This window comes from Lissotriton vulgaris, chromosome 2_1, assembly GCF_964263255.1.
Source record: "Lissotriton vulgaris chromosome 2_1, aLisVul1.2, whole genome shotgun sequence".
In the NCBI taxonomy this organism is placed as follows: domain Eukaryota; kingdom Metazoa; phylum Chordata; class Amphibia; order Caudata; family Salamandridae; genus Lissotriton; species Lissotriton vulgaris.
The window spans coordinates 827,181,046-827,204,866 of NC_141687.1; the positions used below are offsets into that span (position 1 = coordinate 827,181,046).

Sequence of the window (23,821 nt, forward strand, 5' to 3'; positions counted from 1 at the left end):
TTGGAGGTCATCCATTTGGATACAGCTCTCATGCCTGCAGCAAAGGTGTTAACTGCTGGCGACAATGTCTCGAAAGGAAACAAGAGCTGGGTGTCATCAGCATATGATATTGGTGTGAACCCGTATTCTCTCACAATGTCCTTGTTCTTTCAGTGGGGTCCCATTCTCTGCCAAATTAGAAGCTGTGGCAATTGATTAGCAATACACAAAACTTCTTACACCAAGAAGTTTTTTTTCGCCTTACCTAGTGATTTGACAATCATCCTTTTCCCCCTGCCATTTAAAGAATAGGCAGAATGAGTCTCTGCATTGATATGGAATTATCTGTGCCCTTGGAAGTCGGCAATAGGCCATTCCACTTTCTGAATTTGGAGGCTACCAGAGCCTGAAATAAATGCACCCTTCACCTTAGGACATAAAATAACCCTTTGCTACAGCTGCTCATTTAAAAATGTAGTACAAAAGGGGGTGGTGATGGACGGAGCATCTGAATCAATCAAACACTCACACCCAGTCAAAAGATCTGGGTTTAATACATCACCGTTCTTTAGCCCACTCTGCCACCCCAGTTCAGACATGGCTATATGCAAATCAGTCTGACCCTGTGCCTCATGGGAACAGTCCAGCCCGAACTGCCAAGCCATGTCTTCCCTGGACCGGAAACAAGCTTCCGAGGACCGGTTTCTGGCATTCCAGCAGTCTTCAGCCCGGCTTGCTTGAATCCAGTGGCAAAGTGAGCAAGTGAGTAACGGACTCACGTTTGAGCATACCCTACCACACTTATGGTGGGCAAAAGCGGTACAAAAGGGGGTGGTGATGGACAGAGCATCTGAATCAAACACTCACACCCAGTCAAAAGATCTGGGTTTAATCCATCACCGTTCTTTAGCCCACTCTGCCACCCCAGTTCATACATGGCTATATGCAAATCAGTCTGACCCTGTACTGGGGTGAATGTGTGACATTGCCTGCATTCTGTCCATCAATTGTTGTTTTGCATTTGTCACCCTGAGTGGGATGGGTAAGCTCAGACGTGAGTCCCATGCTCTCCACGTCACTGGAGTCAAGCTATCCTGGCTGAAGACGGCTGATAGCCAGAAACCGGTCCTAGGATGCTTGATTCCGGTCCAGGAAAGACATGGCTTGGCAGTCCGGGCTGGACTGTTCCCATGAGGCACAGGGTCAAGGCTGATTTGCTTATGGCCATGTCTGAACTGGGGTGGGGTGGTGTGGAGTGCAAAAAAACGATGGATTTAGGCCCAGATCTCTGTACTGGGGTGAATGTATGACATTGGTCTGCATTCTGTCCATCAATTGTTGTTTTGCATTTAAAAATGTACTCTTGTAAGAAAGTCTGAGGGCATACCACCTCTAAGGACAGCAGTGCAGACATGATTCATTCGATCACATACACAGCTTTGAATATCTTTTTCCAAAACCTGCGTCAGACCATTATTATGCATGTTATTTCTGATGGATTTGTCTTCCAAGCCTTTAAGCCTTGGTTGCAGGTTGATATTCTGGTACTGTGGTACCTAAATGGGTCTCTACCTTTGGGCATACTCCTTTGAGCCGTCTTCAACTTTCTTTCTCTAGGTCATCTGATATAGCACCCTGAGAGGTCAGATAACCCTTCAAGTCTTTAAAACATGTCTTGAATTCTTATGTGAAAGATCCTATTTTGCTTTTGAGATTGCTAAGAAAATGCTGCACATATGTCCAGCATTGAGGATTGTTTTATGGAATGCAGCCAGCGGGGCAAGTATTTGAAACTTTCTACTTGACTTTTTGAGAAACCATTCCTTTTTACAGAGGGGTTCGGGATGTGCTCCCTGCTGGCCATCCTTACTCAAGGATGCATTGGTGGTCTACCGTTCTCCTGGCACAGTCCTAGGAAACTAATCTGAAAATGTCCCCTAGCTAAGGGCACTACTGCCCTGCCAAGGTGATGAAACCGATCTCATTCCCAGGTAACTAATCTGGTCTTTCTTCTGCTACAAAGGTGCAGACATTATAAATGCTGCCCCTGTCTCGGAATGTTATCTCGGAGGTTGAACTCACCTAGGTAGCTTTCCTAAAGGGTACCTACTATTTGTAGACGTTTTCCTACCCTATTGTCTATGCCCATGTGGTCAGATGGGCCGAGTGTCTCGCCTTCATTAAGGTGAGGGAACTGACCGGTTGTAGTATTGCTCCAAGTCATCTCAGATGCCCGGTGTATTGATCACATATTTCAGGCTTCTAATTGCAGCCACTCTGACATGCCTGTCTCTATAGACTATATTCTCAGAGCACCAGGCCATATGTATGGTCACCAGAAGTAATGGAGAGCTCAGGCCAATTCCCTAGCTGGGTCACTGGTGGTCCTCAGTCCAACCTCAGCCGGAACCACAAAAGAGTGCACCCCTTGTCTCAAATGGCCACTTCACTTTCCATATTCTTGCACTCACCATCTGCTGACTCCCCTGGGTCAAAGTTGGACCTTTATACACATCTTCACTTCAAATCACAGAGGAGAAGCCCTTCAATTTTGGGAACTCCTATGCATAACCCTACCAGTGGGTTGGGAACTTTCCAAGACATGGTCTCAAGGTCTGGCTCACTATAGTATTGGAGACTTGCCAGTTCTGCACAGGAGCTGTTGGAACAAGGTCACAATGTACATTGACCCTTCAGAGTTTATCACTTGGTTCAGTGATACTCAAAGTAAGGCCCAGGGGGCCCATGTGTCCCTCCTGACCTTTACATTCTTCCCCCTGGTCAAGAACAGTACTGGCCTAATTTTTACATGACCCAACACTAACAAAGCATTTGCTAAATAAATCGTGAAGCATTTGTTCAAAGGTTATTTTTTTAAAACTTTATTTATAACATTTTTTCATACAAAGTGAGTAGGCATTAGGCAAGGCATTTCATTAATACTACATATAATAGCAAAATCAATACAGTGAGGTGACATTTGGAAGGACAGTCCCGTACATGCATAGTCAGGAATTAGGGGATATTCAACCAGGTGAATGTGCAATCGTTATACACAAGACCAGCATTCTTATAGAAAAATCGGCATACTACTAAGATCCTGAGACATAACATGCAATAATGCAAGTCAATCAGCATCCTCTACAGTGTTAGATAATAACATTATCCGACGACAGGTTCAGAAATATCGTACAGTATCTCCTCCCCAGAGAGCCACCACTGGTCCTGCAACTCATTGATCACCACTACCCTCATTTTCTGCCTCTTGTTGTAGTGTGTAATTCTGGAGCGGCCCCCAGATGTCTTTGGGCTTAGATGTTACAGGTTGTAATTCAGCATATATTGTGTGTTGATCCTGGTAGTGTAACATATCCTGGAGCCACTCCTTGAATTTCGGGGCACTTCCCCTCCCCCACCTACATGCCAATCTCCACTTAGCCAGTAAAAGAGCAGTGTTAATAAATTTCCTATGTGGTCTGGGTATTGGGGAAGTGTATCCTAATAGAAACAGCAGTGGGTCTCTGGTCATCTCAATGGGCACCATTTCCCCCAAAGCCTCGTGTATCAGTTCCCAGTAAGTTGAGACCTGCGGGCACAGCCAGGCTAGAAGAAAAAAATCAGCCCCCGGCTGCCCACATCGGTCAGAGTCGGTGAGGCCAAACCGAAATTTCTTGGCAGGTGTATAATATACACATTGGAGAATCTTATAATGAATGAGTTTAAATCTACAGCTAGAGGTGATTCGACCAGTCAGTGTGCAACAATGTTCCCATACATCATCAGGTATACCCTCTCCTAGGTCCTGTTCCCAGTAGCCGCGTGCCCTCCTATCATCCTCTAAAGAGTGAGCCCGCAAACTGCCATACAAACCAGAAACCATATGTGCACCCTCTGCGCTATTGAGCAGTATAAGCAGCGGAGGAACGACCTCTGGTTCATCCGGGTATGCTACCAGTAATTCTCATTCCCTCTCGAAGCCGTACATAATAAAAAACCTCCAGGGGGTTGGGTCGATGTCACCAAAAAATTGTTCTTTAGTGCAAAATTTCCCATTCTGGAATACGTCCCCCCATGTGGATTTCTGCAGCTTCTTGCACATGTTTTGGAAGCCAGTCTCCTGTAGCACTACCAGTTGTGGGTGGTATGTCAGCGGCATGTGTGGCGAGTACAATAAGGAGAGTTGGAGCTTGCAGAGTATTCTGCGCCACGCGCCTACCGTGCACAATACCGTGTTTGGGTGAATGTCCAGCACGGCAATCGGCCCATGCACTACGCCGGTTAGGGGAAGCGGGTGCGCTATCCAGTCCTCCAATGCCAGTTGTGACATAAAGGGAGTGGGACGCAGCCAGTGGTACAAGAAATGTGCCTGGGCACTAAGATAGTAGGCCTCAAAGTCAGGGATATCAAACCCTCCCTTGGCGTATGGTTGCGCCATCACACTCCATCTGAGTCTAGGCTGCCGCCCTCCCCAGACCAATCTTATGAGCTCCGTTCTTAGCGTTTTGAAAAAGAAGCGTCCCGGATAGTAGGGGATGTTTAGGAAAATGTATAGTAACTGCGGGAGGACAACCATTTTGATCAGGGAGACACACCCAGCCATAGATAAGGGTAGCGCCACCCAGCGCGCCACGGTGTCTTGCAACTTGGTGACAGCCGTGCCATAGTTCATACGCAACGTCTCTTCTCGGTCTCTGGACACCCGTAGCCCCAGGTATTTCAGGTCCTCATCGCACCACTCAATTGGGTAGTCCAATGGAAACTTGCGCACAGCAGGCGTCAATGGCAAAAATTGGGACTTGCACCAGTTTATATGGACGCCTGAGATCCTGCCAAATACCAGGAACTCACGCAGCATCGCGTTCAGATGAGTTTGTGGGTCCTTAACATAAAGTGTGACGTCATCTGCGTATAGCGAGACAGATATCTGCCTCTGAAAGCATTGGAAAGCACCATCTTTGTGTATCTGTCTCAATCTGCAAGCCAAGGGCTCTATTGCGATGGCGAACAGGAGAGGGGAGGGGAGAGTGGACACCCTTGCCTGGTGCCTCTGGTAAGTGTTCTCATGTGACAGGTGGCCATTGACAAGGACCCTTGCTGTGGGCGCCGTGTAAAGTAGTTTCACCCACGCTTGGAACACTGGGGGAATCCCATTCTCTAACACCGTGAATAAATCGCACCACTCCACAGAATCGAAAGCTTTAGAAGCATCCAAAAACACCGCTGCCAGCGGGGTCTCCGGTGCCACAGTGTTGATAAGGCAGAATAGAGTTCTGAGATTATGGCTCGTAGCTCTCGTGGGGACGAACCCTGATTGGTCCGGAAGTATGATTTGGGTCATCAGCAGTGACAGCCTATTTGCCAAAACTTTAGCCAATATCTTTGCGTCACAGTTGATAAGTGATAGTGGTCGGTAGGAATCGCACATTGAGGGCTCCTTCCCGGGCTTCAGGAGGGAGGTAATCACCACCTTGCGCATGGCACGGGGTAGCAATCCTACCTCCAGTGCATCCTCAAAGACCGCGCGTAGCACCGGTGCCATAATATCAATGTAGCACTTGTAAAACTCGGCCGGGAGGCCATCTAAACCCGGCGCCTTCCCATTTTTCAGGGACATAATAGCATCTTTTATTTCATCGAGTTCAAAGGGGGCACCCAGGAATTGTCTATCCACATCGCTAAGCCAGCAGAGGGTCACATCTCCCAGGAAGGGGTCAACGTTACCACCAGCCTGGGAAGTGTAGAGCTCCGTATAATGTCTAGTCAAGGCCTCCACTATTTGAGCATTGCCCCTTAGCGTATCCCCTTGGCTATCAACTATCTCCAGCACAGTGTTAGTACCTCGGGAATTGCGTACAATGGTGGCTAGCGTCTTACCTGACCTTTCCCCTTCCCCATATCGTCTGGCACTCTAGTATTTGCTGCGAAAGCGCGTCTCGCGTTCCGCCTCCGCTTCATAATCTGTCAATTTACTCCTAAACAAGGCTTGGGCTCCCTGACGGTCACCGCTCAGCATGCTGTGTTCCAGGTCTTTTAGTTCGGTCTCCAATCTGCTAATCGTCCGCTGAATGTCCCGCAGTACACCGAACCCCTTTGAAATGCACCAACCCCGCACCGTGACCTTAAAGGCCTCCCAAATATGTTCTATGCTTTCAATAGCCTTGATTGCGTGGGTGGAAAAAAGTCAGCAATGTCATTACGCAACTCCTCCCTAAAAATTAAGTCCAGAAGCGCCGTGGGCTGTAACCGCCAAGGCGGTCTGGGACGGCACAGGCAAGGAATCTGCAATGTAACTACCACAGGGCAGTGGTCCGAATATGTGCGGGCTAAGTGTTTCGCGCTGGATATAGTGCCTACCAGGTGATGTGTCAGGAGACAATAGTCCAGGCGTGCCCAGGTCCCTGTGTGTGAGGTAAAATGTGTACCTTCGAGCTTCTGGGGGTGTAGCTATCCACTAGCATACCATCCAGCATTATGCCCTGTAGCACCTCTCTGGATTTAGGGTGATCTTGTGCCATGCCATCCGCCCTGTCCATTGTAGGTACCATTGCCACATTGAAATCACCCCCCCACATGACGTGTGGACCCAATATTTAGTATTTTACCCCAAAGGAGTACAAAGAACTCTGGCGTATCCACATTGGGAGCATAGCAATTCACTATCGTAACCGTAGAGTCTCCAAGCCTGCCCCAAACTATTGCATATCTGCCCGTTGCATCAGTGGTCTTACCCTGTAAGAGGAAGGGAACATTAAGTTTGATCAATATTGCCACTCCCCGGGAGTACGAGGAATAGGACGAGAAGTATCTGCCTCCCGCCCAACGGCTCGCGAAGGAAGGAGTGACATGTGGGGGAGTGTGTGTCTCCTGTAACACCAGTTGTGCACCATGTCTATCTAGATATGCCAATACCGGTCTACATTTCCTTGGGTTGTTGAGACCCCTGACGTTCCATGACAAGATCGTTAACAATTTATTCGAAATATCCCCTTTGGTAACCATCAGTAAAGTTCTTCTCCAATGTCAGTAAAGCCATCGCTGTTGGGGACCATCCCTACCTCCCCATCCTTCCCCACCTTCTCAAATTCTGCCTGCCCTGTGCCTTGCCCATAACAGTCAACTAGTCCCCTCTTTCCACTCATATCGAGAGGTCCTCCCCCCTCCCACTGAAGCATCCCCAACTTGCCAGCATGTGTAACCCTCCCACCCATCCTCATGTTCTTCCTAACCCAACAACTGCAACATGGAAGAAATACCCCGTGGGGGAACACCCTCTAGGGGACCTCCAAAGAGCATCACGACCCCTCTCTTCCCCCTTGCGCCGTCGGACCTGCACCACCACTAGGCGCCATTTGAGGAGAGAGAGTGGTCCCCGGCATACATTACCACAGGGCCTACTTCAAGTCTGTTGTCCTCAGTGCTCTACGCTCTTCTGAGATATGGACCAGTAGTCATGAGCGCCCTAGGAGTGTAGTACAATCCTAATTGTCAATGTCTTAGAGCCATGGCTAACCAATCCAGGTTATCCCCGACCAGCCTTTTGTGGGTGTCAATCTTTGTTGTCTATGTTTTGGTCCTGGTCGCGCTGTGCCGCATCTCGAGACGGTCCGCCCTTGTTTCCTCTCCGCCAAGTCCGCAGAAAGTCCTCCACCTGTTGTGGGTTCACAAAGAAGTATTGTTTAGCTTGGTGCGTCACTCTGAGTCGGGCGGGGTATAACAACGCGTAGTCAATTTGTGCCACGCGCAGCTTCTTCACCCCAAGGAATTTGCGCCGCTGTTCCTGCACCATTGGGGTGAAGTCTGGGAATATAGAAGGAGACTCCATTATATGTCAGCTCTTGTTTGGTTCGCGCAGCTCTTAGCACCACATCCCAGTCGCGATAGTTCAGCAACCGCGCGATAATAGGCATGGTGGGGGATCCGGGCCTTGGTCTGGGGCCCAAGGACCTGTGCGCCCACTCAACTATAAATTGTGTAGAGAACTTGTCGGCACCTATAGAGGTAAGAAGCATCTTCTCGATATAGTCTTCCATACGCCCAGTGTCTGGATTCGGGAATGCCCGTGACGCGGATGTGGTTGAGTCGCCCCCCGGGCTTCCAAATCCTCATTCTTGGCGGCAATATCTCGCAGTAGTTTGTCCACCCTAGTCAGCTGTATGGAGTGGCCGGCCGTTATGTCCTCCGTTTCAGAGATTCTCCTCTCCGCCTCCTTGATGCGGTCCTCGTGTTGGTCCACCTTTTGTACTAGGGCGTCCAGTCTAGAGGACATCCGGTCCACCTTATCCACCACGGTGGCAAATCCCTGCCGCATCTCCAATAGGATTTGGCGCATGTCCAGCTCCGATGCATCCTCGGTTCCTCCCTGTGCCACAGAGCCCTCTGGGGTCCCCTTACTGGCTGGTGGTTTAGGTCCTTTCTTTGCGGCTTCAAATGTGAGCTTTGACCTGCGAGTATCCGGCTTCCCCATTGTTGCACAGTAGTCAGGAACAGGCCGAAGGGGCGTCTCGCACAGGTCAGCCCGCCACTAGATGTACAATATCTTTCATGAGAATATCCTCCGTGACAATGAGCGTCTGTAGTTCGCCTGCTTGCCAATCCGGTGGCCGCTCCACACTGCACTTTAGCAGGGGTGGTATTCACAGCATGTGCCGCTTTGAGACGTGTGTCCTTCACTGTCAGCAATCAGCCACCACCTGCCGCCACCAGGCCTCAGTAGCAGTACCTCTGCGGTGGTTGTGTCGCTTCAGTAGACGCTGCACCACCTCGAAAGTGGGCTCCCCGGTCCTAGATTCAGTGAAGAGGCCTCCGCCTTAGTGGCACCTATAGTCTTTCTGCTCACTGCCGCCGCGGCTGTCTCAGGGTCTCATGCAGATAGGTGTGGAGGGGACATGCATACACGTGGGCCTCGCAGGAGTCTGCCTCGCAGTTCAAGTGGTCAGGCAGGCCTTACAGTTCATTCATGGTCATGGTCAGCAGCACCACTATCCGAGGCCCCAGCACAGTCGTCCTTGCCCCCGCAGCACAGCACCCCGCTGGTCTGGACATGCGACTTTCACTCCGCAGTGCTGAAATGTTCCTTCAGCCCCCAGGCGTAGTCGGGCCACAACAGTCGTCAGATTATGTGCACACATGTACTCTCGCGCCCCGTAGAGAGAGGGCATGAGGGGATGTACCTTAGATATTGCGGCGTTGTGTCCGGTAGCACCACGAGAAGAAAGCGCGCCTTCAGCCTCACTCCACGTTGCATCCACCCGCAGCGCCTGCTCCGTCTCTCTCTGGGCCTACTACCCTCGTGGCGAGCCGCGGTCTTTCCTGCGCTCCGTCGCCGCACAGCCCTATTCCACGAGCTCCGTCCTGGAGCCGGTCAGCACTTCAGCGCCTCCGCCCGCCGGCACACAGCAACCGATCCTCCCCAAATTTACAGCGAGTGTGCTTCAGGATATGATAAAGCTTTGTAGCGCTCAACAGCACCTTTTTCGTCCCAGTTCAGCGGGATTAATGCAGGATATTGGATCCGGGGAGTAGGAGCCTCACCTAATGGCGGCCATTCCACTCGTGCGCCCTCTAGCGCCCCCACCGCATTTGTTCAAAGGTTAATTGACATTCAAGATAGGAAGTAACGTGGGTGTCCTAAAACATTTAACTTTAGGAACACCATCTATGAAGACATCTTGCAGTAAAAGTATGATAAAGTCGGTTAATAATTCATTAACAAGCAGAATCGTTTCTCCTTAGTACACCAGATTATCAGTTCATTGAGAAGTATTTTTTGTAAGTGATAATTTTCAAACATGCATTCAGAAACATTCATTGTTCCCTACACCCTGATAAAAATGCCAATAGTTTATGAAGAGGCAAGTGAATTGTCATGTGCATATTATACATGAACCACATATAGCTTATTTACTCAAACACTGGAGACGGCTTTGTACAGCTCTCATCCTGAAGTCATGTATTTAGAGATCCTCATATGTGATAATGAAGAAAAAATAGTGAAAGTGAAATAAAATAATTGCCTAGGATCACACAATATGGTAAAGTGGAGAAGCTGGGATTCATCCAAAGTTTTTGGTTTCACATTTCACATTGTTCACTTCAGACACGTGATGTACAAGCTTGGCTTCCCTCACACCCACCTTACTACAAAACCCTCCCCAGAACCCTACCGCCACCATGCTGGTATCAGTGCAGCCCTCAGTCACTCCACAGACAGAATTTGTGGCCGATGAGAAAATGTTTGTGTGTACCCATGACTTGGTTCATGTAGTCTTTGAGGTGCTTTAAAGACTGAAATGGTGTAATTTGGAGGAGCGCCAGGACTCAGAGTTTACTCCATTCCCTTGCAGGTAATGCCCCCTTTCACTCTTTCCTCAGAGGTGAACATGCTATTTAGAAGGTTGTGTTTGGGTAGTCATACACTTTATAAATCAAACAATCTTCAACCTCCATTTTCATTAAAATTATCAACAATGCATCCAATACAACTGTACCGAATATGTGCTTTAAATGAATAGAGAAAGTTGGCCTTTAGAAATCCAATTTGACTCTCTAAATGCTGGTCTACAGACAAGTCAGCCAATCATATCCTAACCATGGTAGATACACTTGGACGTGTCCATCGCATGCTCAATGAATCAGACTTGGTTCATTCTGCTCAGTCACAACTACAGAAAGGCATACGCTTTTACACATTATTGCTCACAGGGCTTTCTTAAAGAGAATCCCTTATTTCCAGACTATACTCCAATTCTGCAGGTAATGTTTGAGAATCTGTCTGTGGAACTAAATTCCCATTGAAGCAGATAAATATAGCATTGAATACAAAGCTCAGGAGAGAATTTCACAAGGACGATCCATAGATGCAAAATGGTCACATCCTGAACCAGAGTAGTTGTTGTATCGCAACATGTGTGAAGCATTCAGGCTGGTACCAGACCTCTAACTTACTCATGCCAAGACTACCAGAGATACTGCAAGGTTGGATGGGTTTTTCTATCCAAACAGTTCTGAAAACAAGCAATCTTATTATGGAATGTCTTCTATGCAAAGCAACTTACGTCGGTATCCCAAGGGTATTCAAGGTCAAGGACGTATAGAGTACTCGGTAACAACCTCCCCCCTCAAGGAGCAGCGATTTTCAAGACAGTCCTTGACATTTACACAAAGATGGGCAGAACCCTGTTAAAAGTACCCTTGAAAATGATCCTTCAGATTTTTGGACAATTGGCCCGGAAGAGAAGAGGACCTCCCCTTCCTAATTCTACACAGAGGATGTTATTGATGGACCATTGCTCTTTACGATTGCGCTATAAGATCTTCACGCTCGTTTTTATGGCGAGTCCTGGTATTGTTACCATTGCACTGCATTGGTTAGTTTTCTCCTTGTGATACTTCCATGACGATGGTTTCCTTCGGTAAACACCTCTAAAAGCTATGCATTGAAAGATCATGCAGAATATGAGGCAACATCTTACTCAATCTGCTCTTTGGGGTTAATGTGGCAAAACGAACCCCCTCTACCATGAGAATTTGTACCAAGGGTCACTCGACAGGAAAATTACCTTAATTTTTAGATGTCGGCAGTAGCAGGAACTTTACTATTGTCTTCCGGTTTCCTTAGACTGAAAGCAGTACCAGATGTTACTGGGGCTGATTTCCAGCAACCACCAGAGCATGAGATGCCTGCAAAAGGTGCCTGCTTCTGCTGTGTCAGAGTAAGGGCATCTAAAAATTAATGTTTAATCGCCATTCACAGACAACTCACAACTGAAACGTTGAGCTTACCAGACTCAAGAAATGAAGAAACTATGCTTTTCATCCCAGTCCCAAACTGTACTTGTGATTTCTGGTGCCTGTGAGGGACCTCTTCACATCCAGCTTCACTTGTGATTTCTGGTGCCTGTGAGGGACCTCTCCACATCCTGCTTCACTTAAACCTGTTCAACCACCAACCCTTCGGGTTTACTAGAAGTAGTCCTGCACGGTCTAAAGTAGACTGATTAGATGATGTAAACAAGAGAAGTGTCATTGACCAGACATACCATGGCGGATACAGCTGCAGCCACTGACCCTCCTCCAGGAGCAGGAGACCGAGCACCAACATGTGCCACAAAGGCACGAAGGGAACAGGATATTAAGCTGGCATTAGATGCATCATCCTGGACCATGTACCTGCAAGAATGAAGAGTGAAGTCATTAGCCTTTACAATTTGTTAATTTTCATAGCAACCCCTGTGAATTCAGTCCTTGAGATGGGCATGTTATCTGGAATCAAGGCTTGGACAGTTGATAGACCATCATATTACTGGAATAAATAGCTGATGATTGAGATTCTCCGGTGGAGCTTGGCATCACATGAGCACCGATAGATGGGTACAAGGACACTCCTCTAGAATTCCCCGTGACACCATGTACAGATTAAAGAGCATTTGAAAATGTGCTCAGTACTGAAGTACACTAGAGGACAAGAAGTACTTTGTAGAGTGTGTTTTTAACCCTAACTAATTGAAGCCTGCTTTTCAGGAAAAATTGTAAACGATGGAGGTGCCCTAACTTAGGTTTGTTCAAAAGGAGAAAATGGCAGAAATGCAATCATTACCAATGTGGGGCGCCCTATCATCTATAGGGCACCACTTTCTATGTGGACCTCTGGCCATTAGTCAGATTAGGAGGTTAACAAGATAAATTCATTTTTGCCTTTGGAAAGTTGGATAACACGTTCAGGTCTTGGAAGAGATATGGTTTTCTATCCATATCACAACATGGACATCCAATCTCAGTTTGGATGAGAAGGTAAGCATCTCATGCCAAGAAAGACTCTCCATAGTAGTCAATCTTGGAGCTCACGGTTGAGTGCTATATCCAGCAATCCTCTCCACAACTCATTTGTGGCACTGTTCAGGGCCTTCAAAGGGTGGTGCATGTGGAGCACAGATGGGGGGGTGAATCTAAAAGGAGGTGTCCACTCTGATGGGACAGGATTTGGCTCTAGGAGTGCAGTTAAATATACAAAGAAGGCCATCACAAGAGCAGTGGGCGAACCAGGTCTCCCCTGAGCTTCACCTCACTGATGGCTTCAGCAAAGGAATGCGCCATTCCAAAGGACTCTGCAGGTGCAGCAGCATTCATTAGAGGTAAAGTGTTGCTGCTCCTTGTGATAGAAAAGGGGCGTTATTAGAGCCACAGTGGATAACGCAGCGATTTGAAGACCCTTCCCAACAGGGCAACAAGGAAGGATCTAAGACAGTGGCTGTACCCACTTCTTGTCCGTTTGAGGAGTCCAGAAGGACAAGGGGATGAGGCACCAATGGCATAGGAGCGAGGACTGGCGAGAGCCTTGCAAGCTACAGATCTGTAATGGAAGCAGCTGATGCAGGCTTAAAATGTTAATGTGAAGGACCACTTGAAGTTAGAGAACACTAAGAGTTTGACCACTATTAGACTGCTGGGCTGAGAAGATCCCAAAGCAGAGGAAGACCTACAGGCTCCCACCGCGACCCTACACCTGGTACTTACTGCCACCACAGCCAGGAGAGCATTGTGTTTATCCACAAGAAGACAGACTAGGATTGTGTGAGGTAGGAGAACAGTGCTGTGTCACTGAGTGTCAAGGCTGGATTTGGTGCTTTGCTAACCAGTAAAATAATTTTTTAAACAAAGAAAAAAAACAGCTTGAATGTTGTGGGTGGATCACTTACCCTTAGTGACTCAGATAAGTACTGTCATAGTTACCTTCACCAGCACTACTTCTGTATATCATGGTGATCCTTCCATGCTGTGATAAAGATATATGTTAAAACATCTATATCATCAATAATAGAAGACAACATCTTACTCAATAATCCGCTCTTTGGGGTTAAAGGGAGCGAGGGAGTCCAGTCCCAGCCGGCTAATGACCTGCAATAGAAGAGAAAAGGTTCTAGAAGGACAGGCTCTGTTCAAAGCTCAACTAGGACATATAGAGGGGAAGCAGCGAACCTCACTGGGTCATATAAGATGCAATACATTTCATATGGTTGTATTGGTGTAAGGTATGAAATCCTACAGATCCAGCGAGGAATCATAAAATCCAATAGAAACATTGGCAGGGGAAGCCAGGGAAGGAAAATGAAGGGCAATTAAGCAAGAACTCTTGTGGGTAGCACTTTACCCACAGATGTGGGGAGCAAACCCAAGAGGCAGCAAATGTGTTCTGGTTATGCAGAAGGGACGGCCAGAGTCTGTTGGGCCTGAGGGGGCACAATAAATAACAGCAGGGACAAACCACAGCACACAGGGCGATGGCTGCAGCTTAGGGCCACAGAGGCGTATGCAGGGCATAACTGAGCCAACTACAGACCTTGTATACAACAGTGTTAAAGGGTACCAGAGAGAATCATATTGGGTGACAGATGTAAAATGTCTCGGGGCCAGAGGAAAGAGTCACATGGGTCACACGAGTTTCCAAACAATTTCAGATAAGGGATACAGTCGCGTAGACAGAGTTCACAACAGCATCCCTCTATGTGCAGGTGGTGCATTTTAACCGTCCTAAACCTGTGCAAATGGAGGCAAACCCTATTACTCCCTGGCCAAGCAAATGTTTAACATCGCCCCCTACAGGCTCTGGTGTTCCTGCACTCCAACCTTGATGGCCCAGGCACCACTGTCCACTGAAGATTTGACAATGCGTCACCAAACAAAGCCTTCTCAAAGTGAGAGACACACTAAACTAGGGTAATCAGCAGAGATGGGCGACCCAGCCAATTCATAGGGAGAGCCAAAACAGGGTTCCGACTTGGTTATATGAGCCAAAGCACCAGCCAACTAGTCAAGAGAGTTAGAACTTGCATCATAGAATTAACGTCATTACCAAATATGATACATCTCCATTTAAATAATAAAATAAGGAAAGTTGGTTCTTCAACCTTCGTGTTTGCAAACCAACCTTGCTTGCCCCCTCTATTGACAAGACAGGCTTGTATTCACATCTATTCCCTTTACAATACAGAGTATATCTACCACCACTAAAATACCTTCTCCCTCCACCTCAGGTCAGTCTTCCACAGCCCCTACACTCCTGACAGTTCCTGGTATTCCACCAGGTGCCTCACTGATTAGATCCCCACACACCCCAACCCTCTCGCCCAATCGGTTTACCAGTCGTATCTTGTGCTCCTCCTCCAGAATGAAGAGATTCTCCTTTTGAATATAATATTCTGCGGAGTCGAGGAGGGCCTTCAAGGGAACAAGACCCACCAGCTGAGAGCCAACCACCGGAAGGTCCAGGTCCTGTGGAGAGAAGACCGAATTAAAGAGGACCGAGATGCATAGGGCGTGTGGGGCCCAGCAGATTTTGAAGCATCAATAAAGTTCATATCTCACTAAATCCCCCTAGGTAGCCTAGACCGATGGACAGTAAACGTAAACAAGTTCCACTGGAAAGTCATGAATTTGGTAAAATACCCTTCCAATGGTGCTGTAAAGGCCCTGGTAAAGAAGAAAGCTTCCAAGAGTGCCCCTGCTTGCCAAGAATTCCTCCAAGCATTCAGAACTCTGCAGAGCACAGTCATGAAACTAGGCCCATTCCACAAAAAGGGCCTCACAAACCGGTCACAAGGAAATGATTGTGAATGCTAGAAAAACGATGATGGGTATCATTATGGGGTTTAGAATACATTCCTCACTTTTCAGTGCAACACAGATGCTCCAGAGATTCCTCAACCCTGTCAATGGTATCTTTCCTAAAATTTTCAATGCCTCAAGGAGGCAGCAGAGGGGCATTTTAGAGCATCCAGAAAGGTACTGATTGACAAGCATTTTGAAACACGCTGTTGGCAGTGGCATCATTCAGTGGTCATCATGGGCTGCAAATAAATCCCCAATGCTCTCCTCTGCAACTCATACCGCACCCCTCTTTACACTAGGAAGTTATTCTACTTCTAGCGAAGGTTAAAAGTCTAGCACTAGAGTGTCACATGATCCCCTATGCAATAAACACTTAAAATAGACAACACAGGTTTTAAAAGGAAGGCATGGGTTTATTTCGCTACCACCATGAATACAGGTAGAAATTGCTGTATCTTTAGGCTGTACAAAGATCACTACATAACTTCGATTTCAAAGCCAGAGACTTAGAAGCAATGGTCAGACAGAGGGCAGACATTTCAGGTGAGCAACATACACTTCTGTTGAGGAGCAGTTAGGAGAATTTTACCATACACATAGAATAAATCATGACCTGCATACCGAAGGCAAAGTGCGTGTGGCAAAGTGCGTGTAGCAAAGTAAACACATTTTGTCATGTTTCCTGTGACTGCAGGCCAGATATCCAACCAACAGTTATTTCAGAGGTCAGAGGAAGGGCAGGCCAAGGTGCACAAAAATCAGAAATAACACTATTATGAAACAAAGTAGCCGCACCGCCCCAAATGGTGTGTCTATTCCCCTTTTCTGTATGACTACCCTAGTAACAAGCATTTGCAATGCAATAGGTCTCGCATTTATGAGAGTTTGAGCTATTGGCATTGTAAATAGAACAAGGTAAAAACGTTCAACCATGAGCAAAGCAGCCAGAAACGTTGATGTTGAGATTATTTGGGGGTAGAGGTGTGGGGGCAGGGTGGAGCAGGAAGGGGTTGGGGTGAAAAGCGAATTAGTAAACCCTTGAAGCCCAACGCCGCTTAAAATAAAAAATTCCCTTTTATAGCAATTTAAGGTCACTGATAACTTGTCGACTGAAAGCTTCTTAATGGAGCAGTATGTCGTATATAAGCATTCCAGAGCAGGAGTTACTATGACAATAACTTCGGAAGGATGACAGGCCGAGATGGCCTTACCTGAATTCGAACGTGTAACTGCACACCACATGCAAGTCATGAGCCTCAGTTCTGATGTATTAAAAACATTCCAAACTGTCTTACTTCATCCACAGATTTCTTCACGTCTGTTCGTTGATTTCAGAACACGAGTTCTTCACGCAGGAGCTCTTCCACCGTGACGTCATTGTTGGACGCTGTCTGCTTCAGTTTACGTAGTTGGTTTTTTTTCCGGGTTCCCATTGCTTCGTGTCACCCACTAGAATTATATTAATTGGGGGAGCATAAAGAGTTTATTCTTTGCTGGAATTCTCTCTACGAGGTGCCCCAGACATGTGATTGCTCACAGCCATTGCCATCACCGGAATAGGACGCAGGCACAGTTCATACTTTTAAGGCACACGTCTTCGTGACCCGCACTCTGATGGCTGAACCCCATTTGAAAGATTGGCTTTGAGGGCTGAGACGTTGACCCTCGGTGCAGCGAAAAAATAAATATTACTAGGAAAAAACATATTACACGTTTCCACTGCATTTCAGACGCTTTGATGAACCAGTATTCACATGCAGCTCACGCATACTTCAAGGTGACTGCAAAACCCATCGCGCTCGCCGCCGGAAGAATAGCAGTAGCAAGAAGAGGCCCTGGACAACGTTCACTAACAAGCATTGGCCGCGCGGCAGTAAAGCTGCGCGGCCGTGAAAGCCCTCATTTGCGTACACTGCAATGCCTCTTTTCACCAAGGAGAAAAAGGCAACAATGACGAAAAGCACACGCACACAAAAAAAGGGGCGGGAACAGGATACTGAATCCCGCCCCTCCAGGACTCCCTGACCTGCCTCATGGTTGCCAAGGCAATATTTCTAAAAATATTGTCGCGCTACCGTAAGGCAGGTCATGGAGTCCTCGAGAGGCGGGATCCAGAGCAGACAAATCTGCTAAACAGGAGCTTTTTCCAATGGCAGGCCTCAGTTTCCAGAGGCCTGCCAATGGAAAAAAGGGACTTGGCTTCACGCCATACTGAAATCCCCTGCACACAATATCTCTTTGCCTGCAGCAGGGCATGCCCTGCAATGCAGGCTTCGACCTAAAAAGGAATAGAAAGCTATTTACCATTGTTTGGGAATCACTTGCTTCAGCTACTTATGGGAGAGTGTGTTCAAGTATAAATATCGAAAAGACTGGAAATATTCCTTTCCATGCATCTCCCATAGTAAACCTCCTAGGCCTACAAGTGAGACCGGATACAGACATCAAGAACTTCAGGCTGCATGGCTAGAGTGAATCTACAGAGTTTTGATGACCCATAGTAATCTTTTTCTCGAAGCAAAAATGGAAGGCTCAAGGGTACGGTGTGGATATTTCCGGATTAATCTGGAGGAAATCACTGGATTGCATAAATGGAGGTTGGGTGTGTTAATTGTAAAGCAACTAAACCATAAACAACAATCACTGGGACTTCCTGCCAAGGTGGAGGTGAGCAGACAGCCCAAGCCTGCAGCTCCACTCCTAGACTCCCTGATCGGGTGAGAATCGAACCCATGAACTGCTTGCGGAGGTTCAGAACTGCACAGTCAGATCAGCATAATCAGAGAAAGCACCGGAGATTGGATTGATATGAGGCACCGCTGGACCACAGGTTCAGTAGTACATGGAGGCGCACATGGGTGTTCCAAGATGGTGAGCACAACTCACAAACAGGCAGGTGTAGAATCCAAGGAGGCCGCTGTGTTTGAGGCTGGCTCATAACAAATTGTATGAAACCGGCTGAGACTGGGATCCATTATTCATTTCCCTAACCGCACGACTAGCACGACACACAAGGCCTCCGGGGCAATGAACAAAGCACAGTCGGCCTGTGACAACATGCAACACTGAATCAAGCAGGAGCAGAATAAAGTTGCCAACTCCAATGAGGTAGGGTAGCGAATGTCACAACATCAACAACGAAAAGCTCAATTAATACATAGAGGCCACACAATAGACACATCTGTACAAACCCACCTTCGAGGAACAAAGTGGCAGCCAACTGTTAGGCATTTGTGTTAAACATCCTGAAGCAAAAATGAGAGCTAATAATTCCTGGGAATTGAGCACCGCCCTTAAAAGGCCATTCCCTGGCTTAATTGAGATGGGGCTGGGTGGGGGGTAGGAGGGAGGACGAGTCATGTACATTTTGGCACATGTAGGGACCGAAAGGATACTCAATGATACTCCCCATGTCATGATGGTATTCCTGCTTGCAAAGACCAGACATGGACCCCACAAGAGCTACCATGGTTTCGAACTTGCAAGCAACGTCATATGTCAGGAGGTAGCCCACTCAGTAATCAAGATCCCACTAAACAAATCTCAGCCAAACTCCGAAACCAGCCAGGGCACCCGTATGTATAAACCCGCCGGCAGACATGCCTTCCTCCCTCATGAAAAGAGACTTAATATTCTGCAGTGCTGATTTTTAAGCAGCGATTGAAAAGTCGGAGAGAGGGGCCCTCAACTCCGAGAAGAGCTGAAATGTTGAATGGCCAAAATGAGAAATTACATGTGGTCAATGAATAAAAGTTGGTATGAATAAGGTTAAATGGACAGAAAACCTTTAACCAGTGTCTTCCTCTAATCACCTCTGGAATCACATACAATGACCATGCAGGAAAAATGTGAGTGCATGTACTAGGTGTATGTTTACCTGCGATACAGTACATGAACTATGTAGTGCTATGCAGTGCATGCATATGCTGGGTATATGTGTACCTGCGAGGAGTACAGACCATGAAGGGTATAGCGTTGTGCAATGCACACAGAATGTGTGTGTGTGTGTGTCTGTGGTGGCACAATACATGAAGGTAAAAGTGCCGGATAGTGTGTGTACCATGTGCCTGTAATGGTACATTACATGGAAGACCTTGGGTTCCACTTTGGTAGTCCCAGGCTTGCATAGTAACGGTTTGTGGAGGTAGAGGAATCCCCACAGATTCTTGTATTGCCACATTCCTGTGAGTTGGGCGAGATACAGTTGAGGAGGGAAAGCGAGCCCCTCAGGTAAACTACATAAGGTGCTCTTGGATTCAGTGAGAAATAGCAAGGAGGGGGCCTGGAAGCATTTAAGAAAGGAGATCGGATAGCAAGGGAAGAGTGGGACAGGGATCCAGAGAGTAACTTTTTGATGCACATATCACTGTTGTGAACATCCAGGTATGAACTCTAGCCACTCCTGTAACCTGTGCTGTGTGACTATCCGTTTTGGAGTCTCTCCTGCTGTGATAGATGGCTTTTCAAGAGGAACAGGAGAAGTATGCACTTCAAAAGAAACAGAACGTCCAACATCAAGCTTCAAAGACCCAGACCCAAAATCACATTTGGTGTCTGCACATGGACTATAAGGGGAGGTGGAGACCCCAAAACTTGTCATCCCAAGCAGCTAGATAGTGTGTGAGGAGGGGAAGCTCTGCAAGACTTCTGTCTGTGACCAGGATGGAGGGCCAAAGCCTGCTAGTCTCCCTGCTGGGTGAGTGGACTTTACCCAGGGACACCAAGAACACTGTCTTTAGAGCATGACTCGCCAGCACCTGGCTGCTTTTTAAGACCAGTGTGCCCTGTGAGGTAGAGGACAGTGTTGGAGGGAGTGTGATCCAGTGGGGAGTCATGTTGAAGGGATTCCTGGTGCAAGGTGTGAGGAGACAGAAGATGCACTGATCAGGTTGTTACTCATGTGCCGACTTGACTCTGTGACCCCCATTTGCCAGAGAGGGCTGTCATGAAGAAAATTGTGTAAAGATTGTCATGCAGTAAGAGTGGAAGCCTGTGCAGCACTGTTGCAGCAACCCCATTTGACAGGAGGTGCCGCTGTGGAAGAGAAGACTGCCCTACGGAGAATGGCCAAAGTCTGTGCAACGCGATAGCTACGACCCTGTATGCTGGGAGTGGCAGCTGTGCTAAGGAAAACCATGTTGTAAGGGCTGCAGCCTTGTGTGACAGTGGCGCAGCAACCACATATGCCAGTAGGGGTACTCTGAATCATTGTGCCATCTGGTTCGGGCAGAAGACTGGGAACTGTGAGCAGCAGTGACCTCTAAGTCACTATGAGCAACGAGGACTGCACCAGACCCAGTGGATCTAGTGAAGACGCTGTGGAAGTGTCTCCCACTCAAAGGGATCAAGATCAGGAGCATCGGAACGACTAGTGTGGACCCCCAGCCCTGCAGAAGGAGCATGGAAATCCTATGTTCGCTGCAGCAGCACGACCGCATAGGCTCAGAGGAGATCTTGCGCCTGCCGAATGCTGCTGTGTCACTCACTTTCTGCCAGCTAACCTGAACAGTACTGGAGCTGTGGAGAAGGCCTGTGGATGGGGCATTTTCCAAGATGCTGCACGCTTCCTCTATGCAAGAATGGGTAAGACTTATGACGGGTCTCGGGAGACTAGTTGCTAAGAAGTGCTGCAACGCTAAGACACTTTTGACTGTAACTGAAGAGTCAGGTTAAAGACCCAATAGTGAGCATTTCCTGGATGCAACAACCAGTGAATGTCGGAATATCTCCGATCACAATGCGAGGAACATGTGGGACAGGGGCTTGCCAATGAAACACTAGAGCCCCCAACATCAAGGGGGAAATGATGTGGCTTGTGGATGTCGTAACTTTACTTTGCATGAGTAGGTGGTAGAAATAAAATACTTCTCCGTTATAAAAAGTATTATTTGGCTGGGCATTGATTTATTGCGCCAGAGAGCTCGAGTTATGAGCCATGTTTACTAATCTGTATCTGCACCGCCCAAATCCCAGGGAGCCCTAGACTGTTCATTCACATCTACAACTGAGTGTCAAGTGCAGAAGGGGTTCTTAGCCCAGTTTCTCAGGCTCCAAAGTAGGGTGAGCCCTAGGACATCAGGAGTAAAAGAGGCCTCAATTGCTACCGTTGGGTCAAGTAGCTCCTGCGTGCCATGTGGGGTTCTGACAACACCTCAAACACAAAGCATTGCATATGGAGATATACTTAATCAAAATCCAGTCATGATACGCCACCAACACAATGCAGACCGATATTTACTCACTACTGTTGAGAAATTAATGATCGGGGTCCAAGGGGAACCCTCTTAGGTAAGGATAGGAGTATGGACTAGGATCCACTGTTGAAGAAATCAAAAATAGTAGATGGTTAATCTAAAATGGCCTCCAAGAAGACACAGAATGAACTTCTTTAGTGGGGCTTAATAGATGCTTGGAGGATGATCCATCCTGACAGCAAAGACTACACATTTCATTCCCACATACACTGGACATACTCATGCATACACTATTACTTCTACACTCACCTCATGACTGCTATATCCTAGATCAAATCTCAGATTATGCCCATGTTCAGATTGAACAGCATAAATACAAGAGGCCCTCGAGAAGCTGCAACTGGAGAATGAGCACTCTTCTTCCAGACCAAGCAAATAAGTCTGTAATGGTGAACGCTATAGAAAAGTACTCAGCATACAACACGGTTGCAGATACCTCTACGCCCATCTACTGGGATGCATTCTACGCCCATCTACTGGGATGCATTCAAAGCAATCTGTCTCTGCTAGACCCGGAAGCTGCTGGTCAGATCTCCTCACTGCCGGAGAATCCAGTGCGGCGGTTGAGGCGGTGACACGACGACGAGACTCTGGGTGACTGCGGGGTGAGGCGGACCCCCCTCTCTCCGCACAGCGGGAGCAGGTAGCTTGGCGAGCCTCGGGGGGCCCGCGGAGTTCAGGTGACGAGCGGAAGTGGGAGAACTTTGACGAGGCTGGGGGCGAGTTGGGGATGGGGGTCATTGTGGGCCCCCCACCCTCTATCGCATTGCCAGCCAGCAGATGGGAGACTGGAACAGCGGTGGAGCCTCGCATATATTATGGACCTAGTGATTGATGGGATCCCCCACCCGGGGAACCCTTATAGAGCCAAAGGAGCCGATTTCAATGCCCACTGGTGGATGCAGACTTGGACACTGTGGGAAGATCGTGGAGAGTGGGGCCCCCACCCAACTTGTGGCCTTTGGTGTGGAGGAGACGTCCAGCGCAGAGGAGTGGGGTGGGGTGGGTACTGGTGAGGGGTGTCTCTAGCAAAGTGTAGGTCGGAGCCAGTGACTGTTGGCCCTGGGCCGGAGCAGTGGGTCGTTTGGCGGCCCCCCCCTAACAGGGTCTACGCTAGTTATCCCTGGTGGGCTGGCAGACGCACTGAAGAGCCCGGAGTGAGGCCCGTCTGGAGTTTCCTGCGGCGGCGCCTGGATCGAGTCAGAGTGGGCGGTGAGCTGAGCGTACGATGGCGACCAAGCAGGCTGGAGAGAGGCATTCCTCCAGGGGACCGAGGGGACTGAAACCAGTACAATCAAATACGCTTAACCGCTACACTTTGCTGAGGGGTTCCCCGTCCGACTCTAGGTCCTCCGCTGTGTCCGGCGGGGACCCCTCGGGCCAGGGGGTGGAATTCATGCTACATGATGTTAGAGAGGCCATAGACTGGGTCAAATCCTCCCTGGGACAGCAAATGGAGACGCAGGATACTTAGCTGGACACGGTATCAATTGAAGTCAATCTCATATGAGCTGACCTCACCAAAGTTAATGAGAAGATCAAGTCGCTGGATATCAAGACGGCCAGTCTGGTGGATGACGAGGCACAGCTGCAGCACGACATGCGAAAGCTCAAATCTTCACATGAACTGGATGAGTATGAAGGAAGGGCCCGGCGAAACATCCGTATTCTGGGGTGCCTGAGAGGTCAGAAGGCTCGGCCCCCGACTTGTTTGTGGAGGACCTCACCCGTAAGCATCTCAAGCCCAAAGGACTTGTTACTAGGTAACTTTTTTCACCATCGAGCGTGCCCACAGGGTCCCAGGATGGAGGGGGGGGCTACATCGAGACCCGGGCCCCTCTGCATCCCATGATCGCCAGGGTCCTGAACTTCAGGGATGGAGACGCCATCTTGCAGGCCGCTAGGTTGGGGGACCCTACAGTACGAGAACACCGCCCTCTCCTTTTCCCAGACTTCACGCAGGCGGTACAGAAGCAGCGACAGAA

General features: G+C 48.2%; 1 protein-coding gene across 1 annotated transcript in view; it reads right to left on the minus strand.

The window, feature by feature from the left end:
• FTCD (formimidoyltransferase cyclodeaminase) overlaps positions 1–23,821 on the minus strand; it is a 261,402-nt gene that overhangs the window by 60,497 nt on the left and 177,084 nt on the right. The window contains exons 7-9 of the mRNA XM_086956237.1: positions 15,115–15,246; positions 13,811–13,872; positions 12,018–12,147 (exon numbers count right to left, since the gene is read on the minus strand). Of these exons, the coding sequence (XP_086812363.1) occupies positions 12,018–12,147; positions 13,811–13,872; positions 15,115–15,246 (324 nt within the window). The remainder of the gene's footprint in view (positions 1–12,017; positions 12,148–13,810; positions 13,873–15,114; positions 15,247–23,821) is intronic.